The sequence below is a fragment of the Hyaena hyaena genome, unplaced genomic scaffold (assembly GCF_003009895.1).
Source record: "Hyaena hyaena isolate Hyena2069 unplaced genomic scaffold, ASM300989v1 scaffold_607, whole genome shotgun sequence".
In the NCBI taxonomy this organism is placed as follows: domain Eukaryota; kingdom Metazoa; phylum Chordata; class Mammalia; order Carnivora; family Hyaenidae; genus Hyaena; species Hyaena hyaena.
This window is the reverse complement of record NW_024081241.1, coordinates 1,059,226-1,082,615: the sequence shown is the minus strand read 5'-3', so window position 1 is coordinate 1,082,615 and position 23,390 is coordinate 1,059,226. Positions and strand designations below refer to the sequence as shown.

The window sequence follows — 23,390 nt, the reverse complement described above, 5'->3', positions numbered from 1 at the left end:
TAAAGAAATTGTAGTTTGTGTCACGCAAAAAATTACAGCTACAAAGATAGTCTTATGCTAGAATGCGTTGTTGAAAGATTCATCTAAAGTGGAGGAAACAATTTAGTTTTTAAAAAGGGAAGCAGAACAGAGGAAATGAAATGAATATACTTTCTCTCTCTCTCTCTCTCTCACACACACACACACACACATCCTTAAATCTTTATATAAAGTCAGCTTGATTGGTTTAGAAAAGTTACTTCTAGAAAGAGTAACTTCTGTCCCTTTAAGGACCACGAGAGAAAATGGAAGTCACTAGTGAGAAGGGAATGGCTGTAAACTGCTCCAATGAGGTCCTGGGAATCTTGATGAGAGAGAATATTTGGGGCTGGACTAAAACGTTTGTTGGGAAGTGGAAGGAAGAAAAAGGCAAAGTTAGGTAAGAGCGTTCTTTAAAAAGAATGTAAACTTAAGTGGATTTACTTTCAATTTTAAAATAAAACAATAGAGTGTAAGACTAACTATAAACTATTAGATCGAATTAGGTAGATACTACTGGATATGGGACATTTAGCAGCTTCCAATTCCTGAGAACATTTCAGAAAAGTCTTTTCTAAAAAAAATAGCTTCCCGGTAAATTAGAGTTAAACACAATTTTACTTGTCCCATCTTTAATGTAACTTTTTAAAATTCCCATGCCTTAAGTTTAAATACAGGGACATCCATTAAGATTGACGACTTAGTATAAGAAGAAGGGACCCACTTAACTTTCTTTCTATTCTCAAAAGCTGCCTTGGAGCGCTGCCTGGGGAATGGATGAATTGTTGACAGTAGCCTATCTAGCTTATGTCAAGGCATTTTACCTAAATATTCTTTGAGACAAAATCTTGAGAGAAGGAGAACTTGGTGGTTTCTGGGGCAAGAACTGTCAGCTGCTCAGGGTTTTCTCTCCCATTAAAGTTGTAATTTACCACGTAGTGTATTTGGTGGTAGGGGACACACTGGTGTTCCATGAGGGACAGAGAGGAAACACAAAACACATGGAAAGTAGCCCCTTCGAGTTACTCTGCTTAGATGGAGGGCTCTGGATGTTTCTGCCTCCGGTGCGGGACGCCCGGGGCCCCCGCTCCAGGCAGCTCCGCCTGGAAGGCAGGCCCGAGGGAGGGAAAGGTGGGGAGCAGGGAGAAGAGCTCTCAGCGGGCGAAGCTGCTCTCTGCTGTGGACTCCTTACAAGTCCCCCGTCCAAGTTGCCACCTCTTGGTTCCTTGCCCCCGTCGCCTCCGTCAGAGCGGAAGACAAAAGAGCAAAGGGCAATGATGGGTATCAGGCACCGCGTGTAACTGGTTCAGATACACGGTGGCGCCCCGCTGCCCGGCGCCCACCGAGACACAGGGACCTCCGAGCGCGCAGTGCCAGTGGGAAAGCACCCAGCGCTCCCTCCGCCCCTGCACAGCGCCCAGGCAGAGCGTGACCGACATCCCCGCGCGGAAACTACAGCTCCCGGCAGGCCCCGCGCCGGCCGCGCGCCCCCGCCCCGCACGCCCCCGCCCCCCGCCCCCGGGCCTCAGGACGGGACGGGGAGGAGGGCGGGACGCAGGGGGAGGAAGGGGCGCCAGCGGCGGGCGGGATCCTGCGAGGCGCGTGAAGCCTCGCTGGCGCCTCGTCGGGAACCCAGACGCTGGCGGCCGCGGAGTTTCTCACGACCGGCGGAGCTCTCCCTCTGTAAGTCGTCGCCTCAGGGAGCGCGGGTCAGACACCGAAAAAGTTAGCGCCGCGGCGGCCGCCGCTTTGTTCTAGCGGCCCGTCGGGTGAGGCGGCTGCGGCGGCGGCCCCTCCCCCACCCGCACGCGGCGGCGGCGGCGGCGACGGGACTCGGGGCCCGCGCGGGGCTGGGCGGCTGCCGCCGGGGCCGGGCGGGAAGTTGGCGGAGCGCTGGGCGGGAGGCGCGGGCGGGGGTGGGGTGGGGGCGCCGCGGCGGGCGGGGGGCGCCGGCGCGGCCGCCGCCAGATGGGGCCAAGTTCCGGCGTGGGCGCGGAGGCCAAGTTGGGTCGGCGCTCGGCGGGCGACCACCGCGCGCGGCCGCTTCGGGAGCGGTCTTTTTCGGGGGTCCCTCTAGCTGGCTGCCGACGCCAGACCCGCGACCGTCAAGCTGCCGAATTTGGGATGAGCCTTTTCTTTTAAAATTCTGTTTTATTTCATCACTTCGAGTTGTCGCCGTCTCAAAGGAGGGAGTCGTTGGTGCTTAGAGAATAGGAGCCCCCACCCCAGTTTCCTGGCTGTGCTTAGTTTTGCAAGTTGCAGCCTTGCTCGGAGTTGTTCTCACCCCCGGGAGGTTTTTCTTAAGATGAAACGCCGAGGAGTGCGGCTGTTTCTTTGAGCAGCAACCATAACCACATACTACTCGATTGCCTGTTGGATATTTTATTTGAAGTCGTCGCAGGCAGAAAGCAAAGGCCTGGCTGACTGCAGGCACGAATATAAATCCCGCGAAGGCTCTAAGACCTGCAGACGTTTCCATAACACAGATTGATGGCTTGGACGTAACTGTCTCTTCAACCACACCCATCCCCACAGGAAATAAGATATCGGTGTCATCTTTGATTAGGAAGAATAAGTTCCACCCTGAACTACTATTTTGTATTCCCCAGCCTTCATCAGCTGTAGCCGCAAATGAAACAAAAAAGTTTTTAAATGCCTTAATCCGTACCCTAGAAAATGCTATATCGTGTTACTCTTACACTGCTGCCACTTGGTACTTAACGCTTCAGTTTTTTCCTGCGCTTTTAGCGACTATGATTTTGCTTAGATCAAGCTTACTTACTTTCCAACTTCTCATGCCTTGAAGGCTGGGAATACCTCTGGATTTGCTGCTGAAGTCATCCATATAAAGTGCCCCGACCTGTGTCTAGACTCGTTTCATTTTATCGAGGAAATCTTTTCTTCCTCCCCTGTTAGGATGTGAATTGAGAGCAAGCATGAAAATTCAGCCAAGAAAGAAGTTACCAGTTTTGGTGAAAGAATTTTAAACAAGTCACTTAGAGCCTTCACCTTACATTTTGCTTTAGCAGTGAATATAGATGTGGTAGACCTGGATCAGATGAACTCGGAGTGTTTGACAAGCCAGTTTCCATAGGATAATTTGGTGGATAGCATTTCAGTTTTTCGGATGACTCACAGTCAGGATATCTTGAGACTAATTTTTTAAGCATCTCAGATAGCAGTGAGTCTTTTAGATACACAAATTTTATAAGTTTCTGTGTCATCAGATGACCTCTTTAAAAGAAATTTCTCTCAATGGGTTGTTTTTAATGTAACACTGGCATATACAACAAAAAGGCTTTAATCAATCTTTTGTACATTAAATTTAAAAAATTACATTAGAATTGAGAAAACCTCATAGAAAAAGTAAATGGTCATTTAAATGCATTTTTAAGGGACATTTTCTCATTTTAAAAGACATTTTAAAGTTGATGAAAAGATAACCATATGGAGTTAAGTGCATTGCTCATTTTTGAAAGAAACTACTACAAACCTGGGTATATGAGGAAATTATTTGCTAGTACAGATTTTAACTGGGTTTAATAATTATTCTTATGGTTCACAATCTTCTGTTAGTACTTTGAGCCTCCGATTATGTAATTTAAATTGAACTTGTATGTGTCCTCTTTGGAGCAGTTGTCCTATTAGTGAAAACATTTGAGATGATAGGAGATGTTTTCGTTTTAATTTCAGTGCAGAAAACTTTTCTCCACTTGTGTGGTTACAGTGACATTGTGTGAGAAATTGCTCGCTGGCTGTGAGCCAGTCCGATTTCTCTGATACCACTGGCGCAAAGAGGCGATGAAGGTCCACCAAGCCCAGCATAGATTCATACAGCATTACCAGATTGGCAGTCTGTAATCTTATTACCGGATAAACTTTTCAGTGCCTGAGCAGAGAGCAGACATGGTGTGCTCTCTCTCCTCTGAAAGTGGAAGGACTGAGATTCAAACGTCACTGATCCAGATGAACAGAATTTTAGCAGCAACAATTGAGTTGAATGCTGAGCTCTTAGGAATAGTATTATATATGAACCTAAGATAAAAGCTATGTTTTTGAAATTGCATTTGCTATACAGGCTATGATTTCTAAAAACCAACAAAGCTATTTGAATTTAGTGCAGTACACAGTATAAAAGCAGCAGAAGGATTATTTAAGCCAGGTCAAGCCTGTTATCAAGGCAAAGTGACCTCAGGACAGTGGTCAGTATTGCACTGAAAAAGGGCACATACTTTTTTACGTGCTAAAAAATACGTGTACGTATTAACAGGAGGGGGGAAAAGATGCTCCATTCTTTAGTGTTGCTAGCGCACAAAACTATATTGAACCAGGACAACTCATTACTAGGAGGGAGTCATGGGAAATATGCTATTGTGAGTAGGAAAAGCATCTTACCTCTTCACTTTAGCCCTTACTGATTACAAAAAGGACACTGGCTACACTAAATAATGAGCTTCCTTTTGAAGTACTCTATGCAAGAACTGGATTTGCTTTGTCTTCCTGGAATCCTCCCTTCTCTCTTGGCTTCCCTGACTCCTACTTATGCTTTAGGTCTTTGCTTAAGCACTACTTAAAGTCACCTTGCCTGAGACCCCAGTTAAAATTAAGTCCTTTTAGTCTACTCTGTCATATCACTTTTCATAATTTGTAGTTACCTTGCGGTTGATGTGAATGGTGTTTGTTTAATGCGTCTGCCCCACATCACACCGTGCCAGAGGGAGCATATTTGTTTTGGTTACTGCTATATAAGCATAGTGCCTCTAGTAACAGTCTGACAAATAATAGGCACTTGGTAAATATTTGTTGAAAGAAAATGCTGCTGTTAGAGCTTCTGATTAGAGGCTTTGCCAAGATATGAGATATGTACATGCAGGGGGGAGGTAAGGGAGTGGGAGAGAAAGGTAGATCAACTTGTGATGTTACCATGAAGTCCTAGGCCTTTGTTTTACCCTGTCTGGAGTAATGGGGCAGGTTGGGCTCATGATTCCTTTCATGTTTCGTCTTTTGATTCCATTCAACAGTGGCGAGGGATCCTTCCTATAAGCTCATTTCAGTGGGATATGTGACAGAGTAACTCCCCCAAAGGAATATTTGAGATGTTCCTAGTAAATGCCTGCCAACCCATAGCTGTTAGAAATAAACATAGCCAACTGATACACAGTTTATAAATTAGTAATTGTCTTTTGTCTCCATTTTCTAATTGAAACATAAAGACAGATTAAATTACAGTTATTGGATTTTTTTGATATTTAATGTTAATATTTCACATCCTACATCTTGTTGCATCTTACAGAGCAAATCAGGGTTCCATAAAATAAAAGGTGAGAGGAAACAGATGGGATGATTGGGCAGAAGCTTAAAGACAGCTCACTTAGTTTCTTCTATTTGTTTTCATACCGAAACCGTAAAAAAAATTTTTATACAAAACTATAACATTGATACAGCTTAAGAGTTATCAATAGTTCTGATAAATCGGTTGATTGTATTATTAGAGTCATAATAAAATAGAAATTTAGTGGGAAGACATCCATTGAAAATAAATTATTATTGAACACAGCAGTATCTTGTATTTTGAAGTATTTAACCTGAATACAGTATTATTTGTAGATATTTTACTACCTTTTTTGCGACAGTTGTTCAGCTTTTGAAACTACTCGTAAGTGGCTCATTACCTCAGGAGAAAACTTGTAAGATAGTTGGGCTTTCGGACATGGAATGCAATAGTGGAAAGAACGTGGGCTTTGAAGTCAAGAAAACTTCTGTTTGAATCCCAGTTCCATCTCATATTAGCTGGGTAGTTGTGAGTAAGCAACTAAACTTTAGTTCCTTTTCTGTAAAACAGGTGAATAAATCTAGAGTGGTCGTAAAAATGTAATGAAGTGTTACATGTCAGTTGCAGCTGTTAGCATAAAGTAGGACCTTACTTCTTAATTTACTCTTGTAATCACTGTGAACATTGTTAAACCTTACTGAGCACTGAACTGTAAGCCAGGTACTGGTGAAAGTACTTTCTTTACGTGCAGTAGCTCTGTCCTCATAACCTCCTGTGAGGCATAAGCAGGCAGTGTGGTTATCTCCATTTTACTTCTCTGCAGTGATACTGAATAAAGCCAATTATTCTCTTAACACCTCTTCAAATATTTGAACACCATTATTCTGTTTGGCTTGTCAAGCTTATATTTGTCACATGACATTGTTTTCACCTTTATCTAGATGCATGCTGTTATTACTATTTTTTAATCAATACAGCTCTTAGAAATGTGGACCGTAGAAATGAATACAATGGTAATGTAGGCTGACTAGCAACCAAGTTTACAGATTGATGCCGAAGTGTTCTCAGTGTCCTGGGGGGTTAGATTTGCATTAGTTCTTTTAGTCACGGATTAGCAGCTCTCGTTAAAGTCTTAGGTGGCTAACTCCCCTTCTGAATAGCTTCTAAGTCAGCACTTCTCCATTTCTTCTCCTTAACTTTTTGAAACCAAATGTAAAGCTTTACACTCACCCTTGATACATTTCACTTTAATTTTAGTTTATTTCTCCTGGATTGTACACGCTGAGGATTTTATAAGCATGTCTTCTGTATCTTAATCAAAAACAATATAGGGCCAAGGACAGAGTTCTGAGGCACTCCCCTAAAGACTTCTTTCATCTCTCTTGATCTGGACCAGTGAATTTACTCAACCACACTAACATCCAGCTCACACTCAAATAGCATATTTGCAAAAATAGTGTGAAAAACCATCTTGAGTCCTGTTTGGGCCAGAATACACATTTTTCTCCCTGGCTTTGCTAATTGTGTGATTTTAGGCAAGTACTTTAATTTCTAAGCCTGTTTTCTCAACTGTAAAATGGGTTGTTGCAGAGGATTAAGTGAGGTAAGGCATATAAAGTGCTTAGACAGTGTCTGGCAGATAGTTGGAGCTCAGTGACTATAAGTTATTATTTTTTTTCCTTGTGTCTGAGAAGTCTAGTAATCATTCTTTTCCAGGATGTAAAATGTAGTTGATTTGGCATTATTTGTCCTGTTTGAATTGATGCTGACATCTAGTGATTATATTCTTTACTAAATATTCAAAAACCATTTCTTTTCATAATCTGTTCCCAGATTTGACTAAAAATTAAGTTTATATGTCTGTGATTTCTGAAATCTGCTTCCCTACTCCTCCAGCTCATGAAATTTGAAGCAACCCTGACCCGTCTCCAGGCCCTGATGATTTCTTCCTGAGCTCTTTCTCTTAGATTTTAGGAGTCAGCTTTGTGATTACACTTACTAATTGCTTTCGCAGTGTGGAATGAATTGCATCTGGAACCCAAGACGTCCATAAAGTTGCTTTAGTCTCTCTCATTCACCAGGCTGGAGTTTCGGTTCTCATTGCCTTTCTACAGCTTTAGTTTAAAAACGGAGAAAAGATCAGCAAAGTACAGGTTGAGCAATTCTGCCTTGTGTACGTGTTCTCTCAACCTTAACAACGTCCTCTCTGAGCATGGATTCTCTCAGTTCCCTGTTCTCTTTGAGAAATAGCATGTTATTTTATGGAGCTAGCACTTGGTAACAAAGTATGAAACTTGGGTCCTAATTCCCACTCTGCCTCTTAATCACCTGCGTGACGCCAGGCACATTGTTTTAGCTGCTTGTGCTTCTGTTTTGTCATCTGCAAAAATCATATTTGTCTCCAAAGAGGTGTGCGTGAGGTAAAGTATGTAAAGCATTTATAAGATGCTAAGTGCTGTACCATATAAGGGGGATAATATTGATTTGAATGTAGCTATAAAAGCTTTTGTTATCTTTAAGTAATTTTTTCCAAGCCTTAGTTTTTCCTGAGCTTTCTAATTCTTGATACTACATCTGTGTGTTTTTGCTCTAGTGTTGTGTTCATCCTGATTTATTTAGCCCCATTACCTGCTCTCCAGAGAGTCCTTCTGCAACCACATTGGATGCTTCACTCTTTTGCATCATTGGAATTGTTTATGGTTACACATGTAAAATTTAGAAAGATCTCTTGTGAGCCATTTCACTTAGGCCTTGAGGGTCATGCCTTTTGTTTTTGAACTGTCCTGTTGTAAACTGTGATACATATGTAACTGAGCCTAGTGCTTTTTTTTTTTTTTTTTTTTACTTTTAGAAACCCTTTATGGTAAGATCACATTCTCCCATGTTGCTGTCTTAAGTACGTCGTTCACACTATAACTGTGCATAGTATGTTCCCTTCTGTTTCCTTGGCCTTGGGAAAGAAATCTGTCAACAAAGCAAGTCAGCGATCATATTTTGGCAGAATTAGACTTTTACCATAAAAAAGAATACTCTTAACGTATCTTTATTAGGACACTATTCTCCTTCTGTATGGTTGAGCGGTACATTATTTCTATAACGATGTCAGTTTTAACGGTCTTTTAGTCTCTTCTACTTTTCTCTATTTTTGTCTTAACTCAGTTGTGCATTATGGAATAAACGTGTTTGATCTTCAGGTTTTGGGTATTAGCGAGCGGTGCCATGGGCTTGGTGGGGATGGTGGCGGCAGTGGTGAGCAGGAGGCTCGCCCCAAGATTATTATCTACAGTAGAAAATGGTCCTGATAACTAGGCTCCATTCTAGGCTCCCCATTAGGATTTATCAGTGAATTATAACCATACAACCAGAACTTCTTGTTTAAAAAAGATTAAAGGGATTCTTACATTTTTAAAATAATGTCAAATGAGTGTAAAATATTAAAAGTATTTTTAAAATTCCTTCCAGGCTGACTACATTTCAGAAAGCACCAACTTTTCTCAGTGGACCAATTCTTCAAGTGAAATATGCCTGTACTGTTTTAAAAAGCTTTGTGCTTCATCATGGAAAAATTTACCCCCCCAAAAGTGAAAGTAAAGACATTTAAGAAGGTGATTTAAGGTGTGGACATTTGAGAAAGTATCCCGTCAAATCATTGAGCCTAACTATAAGGATTAAACAGTTTAATTCTAAACACTTATTTTTTAAACAAGGAGGATTTCATCTAAACAGAAAAACAACTTTTATTCAATATGTATTTTCTGAAACTAAAAGAGAGAGACAAAAGTAGATTTAAAAGAAAATAGATGAAGATGGTTAGTAAGTAAGCAGTGTCGGCTCTTTTCTGATGAGGATAATTCAGTGATGTTGAATCCTTTCCAAATCCCTGGTTGTGGTCCTGAAGACAAGACTGTTTTTTGATGGGACATCTGACACCAAGGGAAGTGGGACCTTCTGTGTATGCAACTCACAGTTGTAGAAGATGCAGTCCTTGGCATGAGTAGCTTAACAGAGGAAATAAAGAAGTTTTCAATTAAGTCCAAAAGTACAGTCTTTTTTTTTTTTACTTCTGTGATTTTAAGAGCCTCCTCATAACCACTGAAAAAGAATTGACAGCTATTTTAAAAGATTAAAGAAAGGCAGATGTCTGCAAACAGTTCTCCTCCATCAGCCCAGAAGTCTGTCTTACCTGCACCTCTTCCTGCTGTGCTTCCCACTCCTTCTCCGTGTTCAAGTCCTAAAACAGGACTCTCTGCTCGGCTCTCTAATGGAAGCTTCAGTGCCCCGTCACTCACCAACTCCAGAGGCTCAGAGCAGACAATCTCATTTCTGCTGCAGATCGGCCTTACACGGGAGAGTGTTACCATTGAAGCCCAGGAACTATCTTTATCTGCTGTCAAGGATCTTGTGTGCTCCATTGTTTATCAGAAGGTACTGTGCATACCATTTATGTCAATAGTTTTTTTGATTAACGTTGTTCTTATGCTTTTCTGTAAATTATACATGCAACAATGAGTTAACACCTATGGGTCAATTATTTATATCCCAATTCTGGGATAGCACTTTTGGAAAAGTGCTAATACACTAGAAGCCTAAGGTCTGAAATTTCAGATTCTAGCAACTGGAGAGTGTATATCCTAACTTTAACCTACTGCCTATTCAATTTTTCTTTTTAAGAGCAGGACAATTATAAAATCAAGAGGACCTAAGAAATCTCCTTTGTTTTTAGAGAAAACAGGAGGTAGAGGGTGCAGGCCATCCAGGTGGCTTACCAGAAAGATAAGATACAACTGTGGCTGAGAGCGCAAGTGCATAAGAATGCTAGTGGGTGAGGAATAAGAAGCAGAGGGAGAAGGAGAGAGAGAATCTCAAGCAGGCTCCACGCCTCTAGGGTCCAGCTGACGCTGGGCTGGTTCTTAGAACTGTGAGATCATGATCTCAGCTGAAACCAAGAGTCAGACGCTTAACCACCTGAGCCACCCAGGCACCCCAGGCTATACTAATTTTAAAGAACCTTAGCTAAATGTCTTTAATCTTGCTTTGATGGATAAACAGGGATGTTCTCTGTTTTATTGTGAAACTATATATTTATGTAGTGTGAATTGGTTACATTTTATTTTTGGTGGACTGGGCGTATGTTTCAAACAAATTAGTATATTTTTTTTATTTTAAAAATCATCACGCAGATTAATATATTTGGATTCAGGCTCCTTATCTTACCATTTTTTATTTTAATTTCTTATGCTTTATATGGTTTGTCATTATATTCTGATGTAGACGTATTTAACAGTCTAAAACATGTTATGTGGTTTGTGAAAATAACCTGTGCCTGTGTGTCAGTAATCACTGGTCTATTGAAATGTAGCCTTAAGATTCACTTTCTTTTTATAGATCAGTAGAACAATCTGCATGTCTTTAAGTGTCTTTCCTTTTATTTTCCCTTTCATTAAATGTTACAGAGGTTTTTCACAAATATTCTTGCAACAAGGTTTTTAATTTAAGGGTAAGATTTTAACTTAAGTACAGTTTGTAACTTTAATATTTCCTTTTTATTTGAGCCTATAGAAATTTTAAAAAAATGTTTATTTTGCGTGTGTGCGCAGGGGAGGGGCAGAGGGAGAGGAGGAAGAGAGAGAGAAAGGGAATCCCAAGCAGCCTCCATATTCAGTGCAGAACCGGACACAGGGCTCCATCGCACAACCCTGGGATCATGGCCCGAGTCGAAAGTAGAGTTGGACGCTTAACCAACTGAGCCACCCAGGTACCCCAAGCCCATAGAAATTTATAACCAGTGTTTTGGTAGAGTCTGTGTTTGTTGTTTTCAATCTTATAAAATTTCTCATCATGCTTACATTTATACAGAGGCATACTGATTTTCTACAGGATTTTAGAATTCCAGTTATTTCATCATTAATATACAGCTGAGAACAGGGTCAGATGGGTTAAACTCTTAGGAAACTTGATTAAAAATCATAATCCATGAAAAATTACAGTGAAACTAATGAAATAAACAGGATAGAGCTGAAAGAAAGATAACTTAGGGTAAACTTTATATAGCTGTAAAGAAGAATTATTGATTCTAGAAATAGCCAGCATTGAATGGATTATCATTGTAGTGAACTGAATTTGAATCAGTATTATAGTGATATGGGGATGTATTTGGCAAAACTATGTAGCATATATAGGACATAAATGTACTGCACATTCCTTTTGACATTTGTTGACATTTTTAAGTGTATTGTCTAAGAGTTTGGAGCTCGAAAATAGGTCAGCTGAATTGCTTATTTACTGTTTAGCTCTGCACAAGTGATTTGACGTCTCTGGTTTACAATTTCCAAATCTATCAAATGACTGAGTTGGGATGACTTCTAATGTGTAATTCCAGAGGTGAGATTATGAAGCATTTAACCAAAATTGGGTCTTCACTGCTAGAGACAGTTAAAGGAAAAAGGAGTTTCAAGAGCTGACCTACTCCAGATCCTAACCAGAGAAAAATCTTAAGGCAACCAGCTCAAGTTCTTAGATTTTATAGAGATGTTTCATAGATCCCTAACTCATTTGGAGGATGGAAAAATCATGTCAAAAGTTCTTTTGGTTTTTCCTTCCCTCTGGTCTCAGGCACTTGCTCATTAGTCATCCATTTTCGTTACCTACATGTGTACAGCTGCAGGTTAACTGCCAGGTCTATCATGGTCACGCACCTGCCTTTCTTAGATCTCTTCTTAGTCGGTGCATTTGCCTGAATCTTTCAAAAGATAGGGTACTGGTTCAGTTTTAGGAAAGAGAAAGATCAGCCAAATATCCCTTCATTCAAAAAGCTTACAGTCTACTGAAGGAAACCAAGTAAAACATAAAAAGTAGAAAGTGAGGTTAAGATAGAGTGCTCCTCTCAGGTTAATAAAGGGTGTGGAAGACTTCATACAGAAAGGAAGATTTTATTTGAATAAGATTTATTTTATTCAATAAATTTTATTCAATAAAATCTTATTTGAATAAAAGAATGAGCAAGATTTCAATAATATAGGAGGTGAGGAATACATTCCAGGCAAAAGAGTTAAGACGATTGAAGATACAGAAGCAGACAAGAGGAAGATTATAACAGAAAACGTTTACTGAGTGCCTATTCTATGTCGGGAGCGTGACACACATTTTCTAGTTAACTCTCACAGTAGTTTGTGGTGGATCTCAAATTTTAATGTGTATGTCAGCCATCTAGTGATTCTTCTACAGTGTAGATTTTGAATCAGTAGGTTTAGGGCGGGTCTAAGCATTTGTAGTATGGTCTTAGGTGAGGTTGATGCTCCTTCTTCAAGGACCTTACTGAGTGGAAAGAGTGTAGGTGGTATAAGTGCTGTTGAATAAAGGAGGACACTGAATCTCAGAAACATTTAATTACTTGCTGAAAGTCGGAATTCAAACAGGTCTTTTTTTTAACTCAAAAACCTATATACTCTTTACACTACTCTGTCTTCTTCATGCCTAAGAAAATTTTTGCACTTGATTCTTGTTAGAGCCGAGATTTGATCAGATTTGTGTTTGGGAAAGCTTAAATGTGTAACTAGGTGTGACATAAAATAAGGAGATCAGGTAAGAAGCCATTGTAATGATGATCTGAACTGAGATGGTTGGGAAGGGAATGTATTTGAAGAGTGTTGGCAAAGTAGGGTTGGTAAAGCTTGCCAGCCTTCTGAAGAAGATGGCAGCGTGAGTGACTGGACGGGTAGTGATGTTGGTAACCAAGATAGAAAATTCAGAAAGAAAAGTATGGCTTTTCTGGGGGATAGAATGGGACTGATTTTTATCAAAGTTTAATAAGATAGAGTTCCTGTGTTCTAGAAATGTTTAAGAATTTGGGCCCTCGTGTTCTGCTGTGACTCTTGAAATGGAATCGTTATTACTCAAGAAGAACCTTCCCCACTTTCTTTCTGTAAGGAAACCAATAGGGCTAAAAAGTGACGAAAAGAGTTTCCTTTGAAGGACCAGAGGAAAGGCCTCTGAAAGTTAGGGAAGTAAGCCCAGAGGGCAACCCTCCTTTTAAATTAGTACGGGAGGGTTACCTGACATATGAATTCATGTTAATGGTATTTTAGATTTTTTAAAATAATATTTTTAATCTAGTCGTAATACCAAATGTGTACTCCCATCTATTTTACATTTTTGCCGTCCTGTGTTAACAATAGATTAGTAATAACTGACCTCAGGTATAAGAAATAGGAATTCAACTTCAGGTACAAGAATGGAGTTGATGAATTTGTAAGGCTTTTTAAAGTACCACTGTAGTGATCCAAAGTGTAGTTTGTGGAATTCTTTAAAAGTTTTTTTAGCTATTAAAAAAGGAAACATTTTGTGTGTACATGGTTGGGGGAGGGAGAGATCTGCAAAGTATATAGGACACGTTAATAATGTAGTAAGTGTAGAACAGGGTATACTGTGCTGTCATTTTGTACTACACACACTTACACATACACATGTACACGTATATATGGTTGCTTGATTGCTTTCTGATTACCTTGGAAGGAGAGAGAGATTTCTTCCAGGAGGGGACTGGTGACTGGGGAACAAGAGTGAAAGGGAGATTACTTTTCATTGTATACCCTTGTGTACCTTTTGGATTTTGTGTCTTATGCATGTATTCCATATTCAGAAATAATATTTAAATGTATTTTTAAAATAATAGAACAGTGATCTAAAAGGAATGATCATTATATTTTTAAATTATTTTATTGGGTAAGATTGGATTTTATATTGCTTCATTTTCTAGTACCTTTCAGACATCAAATAGAAGTATGCCATATATGTAGTTTCTTCCCCTTCAGTAGCTATTTTAATAAGGTGTTTACTTTTTAAAAAATCAGATGTAATATATATAATTTACCTATAATAAAATCCACTCACTTATTTGTGTTCATGAGTTTGAGGAGTTTTAACAGTTCTGTGAAGTTTGTCCAGTTGTCACCCATTCAAGATACAGAGCATCTCCATCACCCAATAATGGGTGCTCATCCTGGTCCTGGGCTACCACTGCTCTGCACTCTCTTACTATAATTTTGCTTTTTCTAGATTTTCATATAAATGAAGTCATATAGTATGTAGTCTTTTGTTCTGCTATCTTTCACGTGCCTCCATGTTCTTTGTTTTTAATTCATCTGTGCTGTTATATACGTCAGTAGTTCCTTTTTGTTGCTGAGTACTGTTCCATTGTGTGGATATATCATCATTTGTTTATTCATTCATCAGTTGACTGATAGTAGAGTTGTTGCTAATTTAGGGACATTATTAATAAAGTTGCTATTAACATTGTCATACAAATCTTGATTGTAGATACATGTTTTCATTTCCTTGGAGTAAATATGTGGGTATATGAAGGCCATATCCTTGCCAACACTTGCTATTTCCAATCTTTTTAATTTAACCATTCTGGTTGGTGTGTAAGGATATCTCCTTGTGACTTTCATTTGCATTTCCCCAGTGACTAGTGAGATTGGTTATCTGTCCATGGGTTTATTCACTTATTTTAATTGGTTAAATTCCATACAGATTGTTTATATTATTGAAGTATAAAAGTTCTTTAACATCTTAAATACAAGTTCTTATCAGATATGAAATGCAGATATTTTCTTCCAGTCTGTGGCTGCTTTTCATTTCTCTGTCTCTTTTTAATCGAAACAATAGTCCAAATAATCATCATTTTAAAGGCTATCGTTCAGTCATATTGATGCATAATAGTTTACAACCAGTTTCTTATTTTAGTCATTTATGTTGCTTCTAATTTTTTCCAGTTTTGTGGAGATATGAGTGGGGGAGGGATGCAGAGAGAGAGAGAGAGAGAGAGAGAGAGAATCCGAAGCAGGCTATGCACTGTCAGTGCCAAGCCCAAGATGGGGCTTAGTGTCACAAGCCATGAGATCACCACCTGAGCTGCAATCGAGAGTTGGACACTTAACCAACCAGGCCACCCAGGCATCCTTAAATTTGTATTAGTTTAAGGTATACAATATAATGATTTGATATATGTATATTTTGCAAAATGATGACCACAATAAACTTAATATACGTCACCTCCCACAGCTAATTTTTTTCTTATGATGAGAACTTGTAAGATCTATTCTCTTAGCAGCTATCAAGTAGACAATAAAGGTTAACTATAGTCACCATGCTAAACATTACATAGCCAGAACTTATTTATCTCATAACTGGATGTTTGTATCCTTGGACCACTCATTTCTACCGCTTCCTGCCCTCTGCCTCTGGTAACCAATCTGATCTCTGTTTCTGTGAGTTGTTATATGAGACTCCATATATGTGAGATCATACAGTGGTTGTTTTCTCTGCTTGACTGATGTCACTTATCATAAAGCCCTCAAGGTCCATCCATGCTGTGGCAAATGGTAGGATTTTCTTATTTTATGGCTGAAGAATATTCCATCGTATATATACCACAACTTCTTTATTCATTCATCCATGGATGGACATTTAGGTTGTTTCCATGTCTTGGCTATGATAAATAATGACGCATTGACATATCTCTTAGAGGTAGTGACTTCATTTTCTTCAGATATATACCCAGAATTGGAGTTGCAGTATCATACGGTAGTTCTATTTTTAATTTTTCAAGGGATCTCCAGACTGTCTTCTGTAGTGGCTGCACAAATTTAGATACCCACCAGAGGTGCACAAGGGTTCCCTTTTCTCCACACTCTCACCAGCACTTGTTATCTCTTGTTGATGATCGCCATTCTGGCAGGCATGAAGTGATATCTCCGTGTGGTTTTAATTTGCATTTTCCTAAGGATTAGTGATATTGAGGGCCTTTTCATATGCCTGTTGGCCACTTGTATGTCTTGGGAGAATGTCTCCTCAGTTCTTCTGACCATTTTTAAATTGGATTGTTTTATTCTTGTTGTTTTACCATTGAGTTATATGAGTTCTTTATATATTTTGGATATTAAACCCTTTTCAGATATGATATGCAAATACATTTCCCCCCTTCTGTAGGTTGCCTTTTCATTTTGTCAGTGGTTTCTTTTGCTGAGAAGAAGGTTTTTAGTTTATTTTTGCTTTTGTTGCCTTTGCTTTTGATGTCTAATCTAAAAATCATTGCCAAGAATGAGGTCAAGGAGCTTATCCCCTGTGTTTTCTTCTAGGAGTTTTATGGTTTCAGGTCCATTTTGAGTTGATTTTTGTGTGTATGGTGTAAAATAGGGGTTCAGTTTCATTCTTTTGCACGTGGCTATCCCAGTTCTCCCAGATTATTTATTTATTTATTTATTTATTTATTTATTTATTTAGAGCACGCAAGTGGGGAAGGGGGCAGAGGGAGAGAAAGAGAGAATTTTAAGCAGGCTCCATGCTTAGTATGACCTTGGGATCATGACCCGAGCCGAAATCAAGACTTGGATACTCAATGGCCTGAACCACCCAGGCACACCCTTCATAGCACCATTTATTGAAGAGACTGTCCTTTCCATTGTATATTCTTAATTTCTTTGTCATAAATTCACTGGCCATATATGCATGGGTTTATTTCTAGGCTCTCTATTATGCTTCATTGCTTTAAATGTCCCTTTTTATGCCAATACCATACTGTTTTGATAACTGTAGCTTTGAAGTATAGTTTGTTTAAAAAAATTTTTTTTAATGTATGTTTATTTTTGAGAGACTGAGACAGAATGTGAGGGGGAGGGGTAGAGAGAGAGTAGGACAAAGGCTATGAAATGGGCTCTGTGCTGACAACAGACAGCCCAATGTGAGGCTCGAATTCACAAACCATGAGATCATGACCTGAGCTGAAGTTGGATGCTTAACCGACTGAGCAACCCAGGCGTCCTGAAGTACAGTTTGAATCACAAAGTATAATTGCCTCTAGCTCTGTTTTTCTTTCTCAAGATTGCTTTGGCTATTCAGGCTCTTTTATGGTTGTGTATAAATTTTAAGATAGTTTTTTTCCATTTCTGTGAAAAATACCATTGGAAATTCTATAGGGATTGCATTGGATATGTAGATTATTTTGGGTAGTACTACCATTTTAATAACATTCTTCCAGTCCGAGAACACAAGAGTATTTTCCCATTTATTTGAGTCTTCGTCAGTTTTTTCATTAATGTCTTACAAATATAATTTTTAGGTGTAAAGCTTTTACCTTCCTGGTTAAGTTTATTTATATTTTATTCTTTTTGATGCAGTTATACATAGGATTGTTAATTTCTCTTTCTGATAGTTACTTATGAGCATATAGAAAGGCAACTGATTTCTGTATATTGATTTTGTAGCCAGCAACTTCACTGAATTTATTGATTAATTCTAACAAATTTTTTGGTGGAATCTTTAGAGTTTTTTATACGTTACATGTAATATGTCATCTACAAACAGACAGTTTCACTTCTTCCTTTCTGATTTAGGTGTCTTTTATTTCTTTTTCTGCCTATTTGCTCTGGCTAGGACTTCCAGTACTGTGTTGAATAAAAGTGGTAAGAATGGACATCCTTGTCTTGTTCCTGATCTTAGAAGGTTTCCCCACTGAGTATGATGTTAGCTGGGTGCTTGTCGTACACAGCCCGTTATGTTGAGGTGTGTTTCCTCTGTACCTCACGTTGTTTAGAGTTCTTATCATGAATTGATATTGAATTTTGTCAGTTGCATTTTCTTTTTTTTTAATGTTTTATTTATTTCTAGGAGAGAGAGAGAGAGAGTGTGAGCAGGGGAGGGTCAGAGAGAGAGGGAGTCACAGACTGAAACGGGCTCCAGGCTCTGAGCCAGCAGTCAGCACAGAGCCCGACGCGGGGCTCGAACCCACTAACCTTGAGATCATGACCTAAGCTAAAGTCGGATGCTTAACCGACTAAGCCACCCAGGCGCCCCGTCAGTTGCATTTTCTACATGTGTTGAAATGACGATTTGATTTTTATCCTTCATTTTGTTTCTATGATTTATCACATTTATTGATTTGCATATGTTGAACTATCTTTTCATTTCTGGAATAAATCCCACTTGATTATGGTGTATGATCCTTTTAATGTGTTGTTGAATTCAGTTTGCTAATATTTGTTGATGGTATTTGCATCAATGTTCATCAGGAATGTTGGGCTATAATTTTTTTCTCATAGTGTCCTTGTCTGTCTTTGGTATCAGGGAAATGCTGGCCTCATGAGTTAGGAGATATTCCTTCCTTTTACATTACTTGGAAGGGTTCGAGAAGGATTGGTATGAATTATTTGGTAGAATTTACCAGTGAAACCATCTGGTCCTGGACTTTTGTTTGTTAGGAAGATTTTGATTACCAATTCAGTCTTTTTACTGTTAATTCTTCTGTTCATATTTTCTACTCATTCATGATTCAGCTTTGCTAGATTGTTCTAGGAATTTATCCATTTCTTCTAAGTGTCCAATTTGTTCGTGTATAATTATAGTAGTTGTTTATGATCCTTTGTATTTATGTGGTATCACAATGTCACCTCTTTCATTTGTAATTTTATTTGAGTCCTCTCTTTTTTCCCCATAAGCTAAAGGTTTCTTGATTTTGTTTATCTTTTAAAAACATCTTAGTTTCATTGATCTTTTCTATTGTCTTTTTAGTCTCAATTTCATTTATTTTCACTATGATCTTTGTTATTTCCTTCCTTCTGCTAATTTTGGGCTTAGTTTATTTTTCTAGCGCCTTGAAGTGTAAAGGTGGTTTTGAATCTTTTAACGTGGACATATTGCTTTGAACTTCTGTCTCAGAACTTTTGTTGCATCTCATAAATTTTGGTATATGTAAATACATTTGATTCAAGGTATTTTTTTATTTCTCTTTTGACCTCACCTTAACTTGTACAGTTGGATGTTTAATGTCTATATATTTGTGACTTTTCCATTTTTTTTGTTTTGTTTTTGTAATTGATTTCTGGTTTCATACTGTTATGGTGAGAAACGATGTTTAATATGATTTCAGTTTTCTTAAATTTATTAAGACTTATTTTGTGGCCTAACACAATCTGTCCTAGAGAATGTTCTGTGTTTGCTTGAGAAGAATATGTATTCTGCTGCTTTTAGATGGAATATTCTGTAAATGTCAGTTAAGTGTCTGGTCTAATGTGTAGTTTAACTCCAATGTTCCCTTTTGCTTTTCTGTCTGGATGATCTGTCCATTTTTGAAAGTGGAGTATTAAAGTCCCTGATGTTATTGCATAGCTCTCTGTTTCTTCTATTGGATCTATTAATATTGGCTTTATATATTTTATATATTTAGGTGTCCTTATGTTGGGTGTATCGATATTTACAAATATTATATCCACTTGAAGGATTGACTCGTTGTCATTACATAATGATCCTTGTCTCTTTAGTCTTTGCCTTAAAATCTATTTTGTCTGATCTAAATTAGCTTGTATACTTTTCATTATAATGCACTATATTCTTTTCATTCTCTTAACAGTACCATCTGGGGAGCCAAAATTTATAATTTTGATGAAGTACAATTTATTTTTTCCTTTATGGATAGTGCTTTTGTTTCACGTCTAATAAGTATTTGCCTGAATGAAGATCACAAAGATTGTGTCCCATGTTTTCTTTGAGAAGTTTCAGTTTTAGCTTTTCCTTTATGTTTATGATCTGTATGTTAGTTCTGGGGGCTACCACAGCTTCATGGCTTAATAGACATTTTTCTAATGGTTCTTGAGGCTGTCTCTCTGTAATCAAGATATCAGTAGGGTTTGTTCCTTCTGAGGGCTGCAAGAATCTGTTCCATGCCTCTCTCCCAGCTTCCGATGGCCTCAGGCATTCCTTGGCTTGCAGATGGTATTCTCCCTGTTTCTTCATATTGTCTTCCCTCAATAAATATTTGTCTGTGCTCATAAGTTTCACCTTTTTATAAGGACACGGTCATAGGGGATTGGGGCCCATCTTAATGACCTCATCCTAATTTGATCATCTATGTACAACAACGCTATTTCCAAAGGTCACATTCAGGTACTGTAGGACTCTGCGTCTTTTGGAGGAATACTGTTCAACTCATTACAATCCATTTCAAAGCAAAAATCTGTATATGGTGTGAGATAAAGGTTGAGCTTCATTTCTTAGCATCAGACATCAAATTTTTCCAGGACCATTTGTTGAAAAGACTATTCTTCCCTCATTGAATTACTTTTGTACCTTTATTGTAAATTCATTGACCACATATGTTTTGGTCTATTTTTGAACATTGTTTTGCTTTATTAACCTATATGTGTATCCTTAAACTAATTTCACATTGTCTTGGATTCAATTTTATAAAGACATGAAGTCAGGTGCATTAAGTCCTCCAACTTTATTCTGTTTTTCAAAATGATTTTTACCAATCTATGTCCATTGCATTTCCATTATAATATTAAAGTCAGCTTGATAATTTCTACCAAAAAAGTCTGATGAAATTATGTACGTCATTTGTTGTATGTGTTTCATATTTTTGATGCAATTATAAATGGGGTTCTAAAACATCTGATTTTTCATTTTATTATATAGAAATACTATAATTTTTGTACAATGATATTGTATCCTGCAACCTTGCTAAACTCATTTATCACTTCTAGTAACTTTAAAAAACTCTGTACAATTCTCCACATAGATGATCTTTTGTAAATACAGCTTTATGCCTTGTCCACCAATATTTCATTTCTTTTTCTTGTTTTGTATTGGAGGCTAAACCTATATTGTACTATATTGCATAGAAATGATAAAAAAGGACAGATGTACCTTGTTATCCGTCTTAAAAGGAAAAACATTTGGTCTTTCACCATTAAATTTGATGTAAATTTGTTTAGATGTTCTTCATTAAGTTGAGGAAATTCCTGTCTGTACCCAGTTGGCTGAGACTTATTGTCTTGAATGATTGTAAATTAAATACTTTTACTGTGTCTATGTATTTTTATCTTTTAGTCTGTTAATATGATGAAGTATGTTGGCTTATACCTTGAATGTTACTAACCTTACATTCCTGGAACAAACCTTCCTGGTCATCATATATTCCTTTTTATACTTTCCTTGATTCATTATACCTCTAAATTTTAAATACTTTTCTGTCTAAGATAATGGGGAATGTATTGGCCTGTAATTTTTTTCTTCTATCATCTTTGTGTGGTTTTGGTATCAGTGTAATGTTGGCCTTACAAAATGAATTTGGAAGTATTTTCTTCCTGTCTTCTGAACAAATTTGTATAAAATTGATATTATTTCTTCTTGAAATACTTGATAGAATTCACCAATGAAGCCAACTGTGCCTGGAATTTTTTTATGAGAAGGTTTTTTAATCACTTTCTATTTCTTTAATGGACATAGAGCTATTCAGATTATTTATTTCTTTGTAAATGATGTTTGGTAATTGTGTCTTTAAAGGAAAATTTTCATTTCATCCGGGCTGGCAAATCCATTGGCAAAAGTTGTGCTTTATGTTCTTTTATGATCCTTTAAAGTGATTTTCTCTATTGTCCGTTTTCTATTTTTTAATTTTCTTTTTTCTACCTTCTTTGTGTTTAACTTACTTTATTCTTTTAGTTTCTTTAGGTGGAAGGTAGGGTCATTGATTTGAGTCTTGTTATTTCTGATGTGTGTTTAGGGCTGTAACTTTCCCTCTAATCACTACTTTAGCTGTATGTCACAAACTTTGGTATGTTGTGTTTTCATTTACGTTTTCTTTAAATTATTTCCCAATTTCTTTTGTGATTTCACCTGCAATCCATGGATTGTTTAATTTGAAAGCATTTGAAAGTTTTTCATATATTTTTCTGCTATATTGATTTCTAGTTTTGTTTCAGTTTTAGTTCAAGAATACACTTTAATTTCAATCTGTTTAATTTGAGAGTATTTTTTATAATGTAGGATTCTGTCTTAATGTTACATGTTACAGTGCAAATTTTTTTTAATTAAGTGGAGTTTTCTATAAAAACTAGGTCAAGTTGGTTGACCGTGTTTTCTTTATCTTTATGGATTTCTTTTTACTTGTTCTATTATTTATTGAAAAAGGAGTATTGAAATCTTTGACTCTAATTTTATATTTGTCTATTAGTCTTTTCAGTTTTAATTAATTGTTTCATTTTTTGAAACTATTATTTGCAGGCACATTTAGGATTTTTACAGCCTTTGATGTATTTTTAGATTTTATTTTTAGAGTAACTTTTCTTTCTTATCTCTGGTAATATACCTTGTTCTGAAGTCATTTTTGTGTGGCATTAATATAACCATTCCTACTTTTTCCAAAAAATTGTTTCCATTGTGTTATATTTTTTCCACATTTGTGTTTTTGCTTATAACCTTTCCTCAAATGTGAAGTTTTTTGTAGATTTCATATATTTGGGTCATGCTTTTTGAATTCAACTCTGCTTGACCCTTTGACAATCTGCTTAAGGGTTTAAACCATTTATATTTAATAATGATGTTTAATATAGATGCATTTAAACATTGTTTTCTGTTTGTTTCTTCTGGTCTTGGGTCATTTTCTCTCTTCTTTGGAATTATGCTCTATAATTCCATTTTAACTCCACTATACTCTTTAAAAAGTTTTTTCAGCCATTGCTCTAGTGCCAGTGTCAGTAGACTATATCTATAGTCCAAATCTGATCTACCTTCTCTTTTTGTGAATAGAGTTTTATTGGGACATAGCAGGTTCATTCATTTATATCTTGCCTATGGCTGCTCGTATGCTACAGTAGCAAAGTTAAGTAGCTATGATGGAGACCGTATGGTATACCAAGCCCAAAATATTAGTGTCTGCTTTTTACAGAAAAATTTTGCCAATGCTTACTTTAATTTATATATGTATCTTGAACTCATTAGAGATGTCTTCAAACAATACTACTCTGTGTGTGATGTAATATATGCCTTAGAATAGAATATTTCTATTTTCTTTCTGTTGTCCCTTGTACTATTGCTGTCATACATTTTATTTCTGTAAACAGTTGATTTTCATTATTTATGATAGTTATGTTCTATAAAATGACCTCGAACATTGAATTAATGAATGCTGAACAACTCCTAGAGGAAGTACAGGGTTAGGTTCCTGTGAGCATCTGATCACAAAATTTTTGTTAACCAGTAAATACATAATCTTGTTTTAGGTGTGTTTCCATTTAAAGACATCTTATTTAACATATATTGTTGA

The 23,390-nt window shown here is 37.5% G+C and overlaps 1 protein-coding gene across 1 annotated transcript in view; it reads left to right on the top strand.

Annotated features, from left to right (window-relative positions):
- The first annotated feature begins 1,591 nt into the window (after nucleotides 1-1,591).
- PRKD3 (protein kinase D3) overlaps nucleotides 1,592-23,390 on the top strand; it is a 92,705-nt gene continuing 70,906 nt past the window's right edge. Inside the window, exons 1-2 of the mRNA XM_039257218.1 lie at nucleotides 1,592-1,701; nucleotides 8,753-9,715. Of these exons, the coding sequence (XP_039113149.1) occupies nucleotides 9,428-9,715 (288 nt within the window). The 5' untranslated portion in view covers nucleotides 1,592-1,701; nucleotides 8,753-9,427. The remainder of the gene's footprint in view (nucleotides 1,702-8,752; nucleotides 9,716-23,390) is intronic.